The sequence below is a fragment of the Sinocyclocheilus anshuiensis genome, unplaced genomic scaffold, assembly GCF_001515605.1.
Source record: "Sinocyclocheilus anshuiensis isolate Anshui unplaced genomic scaffold, SAMN03320099.WGS_v1.1 scaffold2232, whole genome shotgun sequence".
Lineage (NCBI taxonomy): Eukaryota > Metazoa > Chordata > Actinopteri > Cypriniformes > Cyprinidae > Sinocyclocheilus > Sinocyclocheilus anshuiensis.
In genome coordinates this window covers 63,397-65,256 of record NW_015547816.1, presented here as the reverse complement: position 1 = coordinate 65,256, position 1,860 = coordinate 63,397, and the positions used below count along the sequence as shown (strand labels likewise).

Genomic DNA, 1,860 nt, shown 5'->3' with positions numbered 1-1,860 from the left:
GAAATATTGAGAAAATCGCCTTTAAAGTTGTCCAAATGAAGTCCTTAGCAATGCATATTACTAATCAAAAATTAAGTTTTAATATATTTACGGTAGGAAGTTTACAAAATATCTTCATGGAACATGATCTTTACTTAATATCCTAATGATTTTTGTCATAAAAGAAAAATCAATCATTTTGACCCATACAATGTATTTTTGGCTATTGCTACAAATATACCCCAGCGACTTAAGACTGCTTTTGTGCTCCAGGGTCACATATGTATTTAATATATGTATTATATATGCATTTAATAGGACAAAAGGAGGATTTTTTTAAAGAATCTTCATGCAAGAATCGTCATGTCATCAATGGCAGTTTATAATGACCATGTCTGTCGATCTCAGAAAGGCCTGAAATTTAATCATGTACTAATAATGTCCTCCTCTGTATTGTTCGCATTACATTTTTTTTTTTTCATATTCTTAAAATCATAATGGAATAATCATAAATGAATATAATTTGCGGATTGTTGTGGTTACATGCAGTACTGCAGCGGTTGCCAGGTTGACGTGTAGCGAGTCATTTTGCAGTGAGGTGCAGTCGGCGAAGCACCTGGACTCTAGAAATCAGCCCGTGAAACTCTCTCTCACATGTTGTTTTGTCCTGCTTTAGCTCTTCCAGTGGAAGCAGTTGGAGAACTTGTACTTCAGAGAGAAGAAATTTGCTGTGGAGGTGAATGACCCTCACAGGTGAGGAGAAAAGGTGGTTTTGAAGACTGATCTTGGATCTGTGTATGTGTATAAGTGATCATATGAGAGCTGCTTTCCACCATATATAAACTACTGTTGAAAACGTTTGGGGTCGGTAAGATATTTTAATGTTTTTTGTAAGAAGTCTCTTAGGCTCAACAAGTCTGCATTCATTTGATACAGTAATATTCTGAAATAGTATTACAATTTTAAATACCTCTTTTCTATTTGAATATATTGTAAAATGTAATTTATTGCTGATGCGCAGCTGTATTTTCAGCATCATTACTCCATTCTTCAGTGTCACGTGATCTTCAGAAAGCCTTATATAATGCAACAAGAAAAAGAAAATGTTAAAAATAAAACCTTGAAGATTCTGAAAACATTTTGACAGGGTTAAATAATAAAGCCTCTTAATGTTATAAATGCAAGTTTATTATTAATATGTATTAAAAGTTATTAAAAGATTAGTAAATGTTAAAAGATGTCTTAGTATGCATTGTGTATGAAAACGTTTGGGGTCGGTAAGATATTTTAATGTTTTTTGTAAGAAGTCTCTTAGGCTCAACAAGTCTGCATTCATTTGATACAGTAATATTCTGAAATAGTATTACAATTTTAAATACCTCTTTTCTATTTGAATATATTGTAAAATGTAATTTATTGCTGATGCGCAGCTGTATTTTCAGCATCGTTACTCCAGTCTTCAGTGTCACGTGATCTTCAGAAATCATTCTAATATGCTGATTTGCTGCTTAAGAAACATTTCTGATTATTAGCAATGTTGAAAACAGGTGTGTTGCCAAATATTTGTGTGGAAACCTGTGTTTTTCTATTCTTTGATGAATGGAAAGTTCAGAGAAACAACATTTATTTCAAATAGAAATCTTCTGAAATGTATTTATTTTTGTACTTAATTTAATGCATCCTTGCTGAATAAAAGTATTAATTTATTCAAAATAAAATCTTACTGACCCCAAACCTTCGGAGTGGTAGTTTATATCTCTTGCTTTAACTGTTTATGACTTGATCTCAACTCGCAAATCTAAAAAAATTAAATAAAATAGTTTATATAAATATAAGATTTTTAAATAATAATTAAATTCCATAAAACAGCATGCATGTATA

At 31.2% G+C, this 1,860-nt stretch overlaps 1 protein-coding gene across 1 annotated transcript in view; it reads left to right on the top strand.

The window, feature by feature from the left end:
* The window catches only part of LOC107704625 (FERM domain-containing protein 4B-like), a 29,979-nt gene that overhangs the window by 14,081 nt on the left and 14,038 nt on the right, over positions 1–1,860 (top strand). Inside the window, exon 11 of the mRNA XM_016507602.1 lies at positions 656–732. Within this exon, the coding sequence (XP_016363088.1) occupies positions 656–732 (77 nt within the window). The remainder of the gene's footprint in view (positions 1–655; positions 733–1,860) is intronic.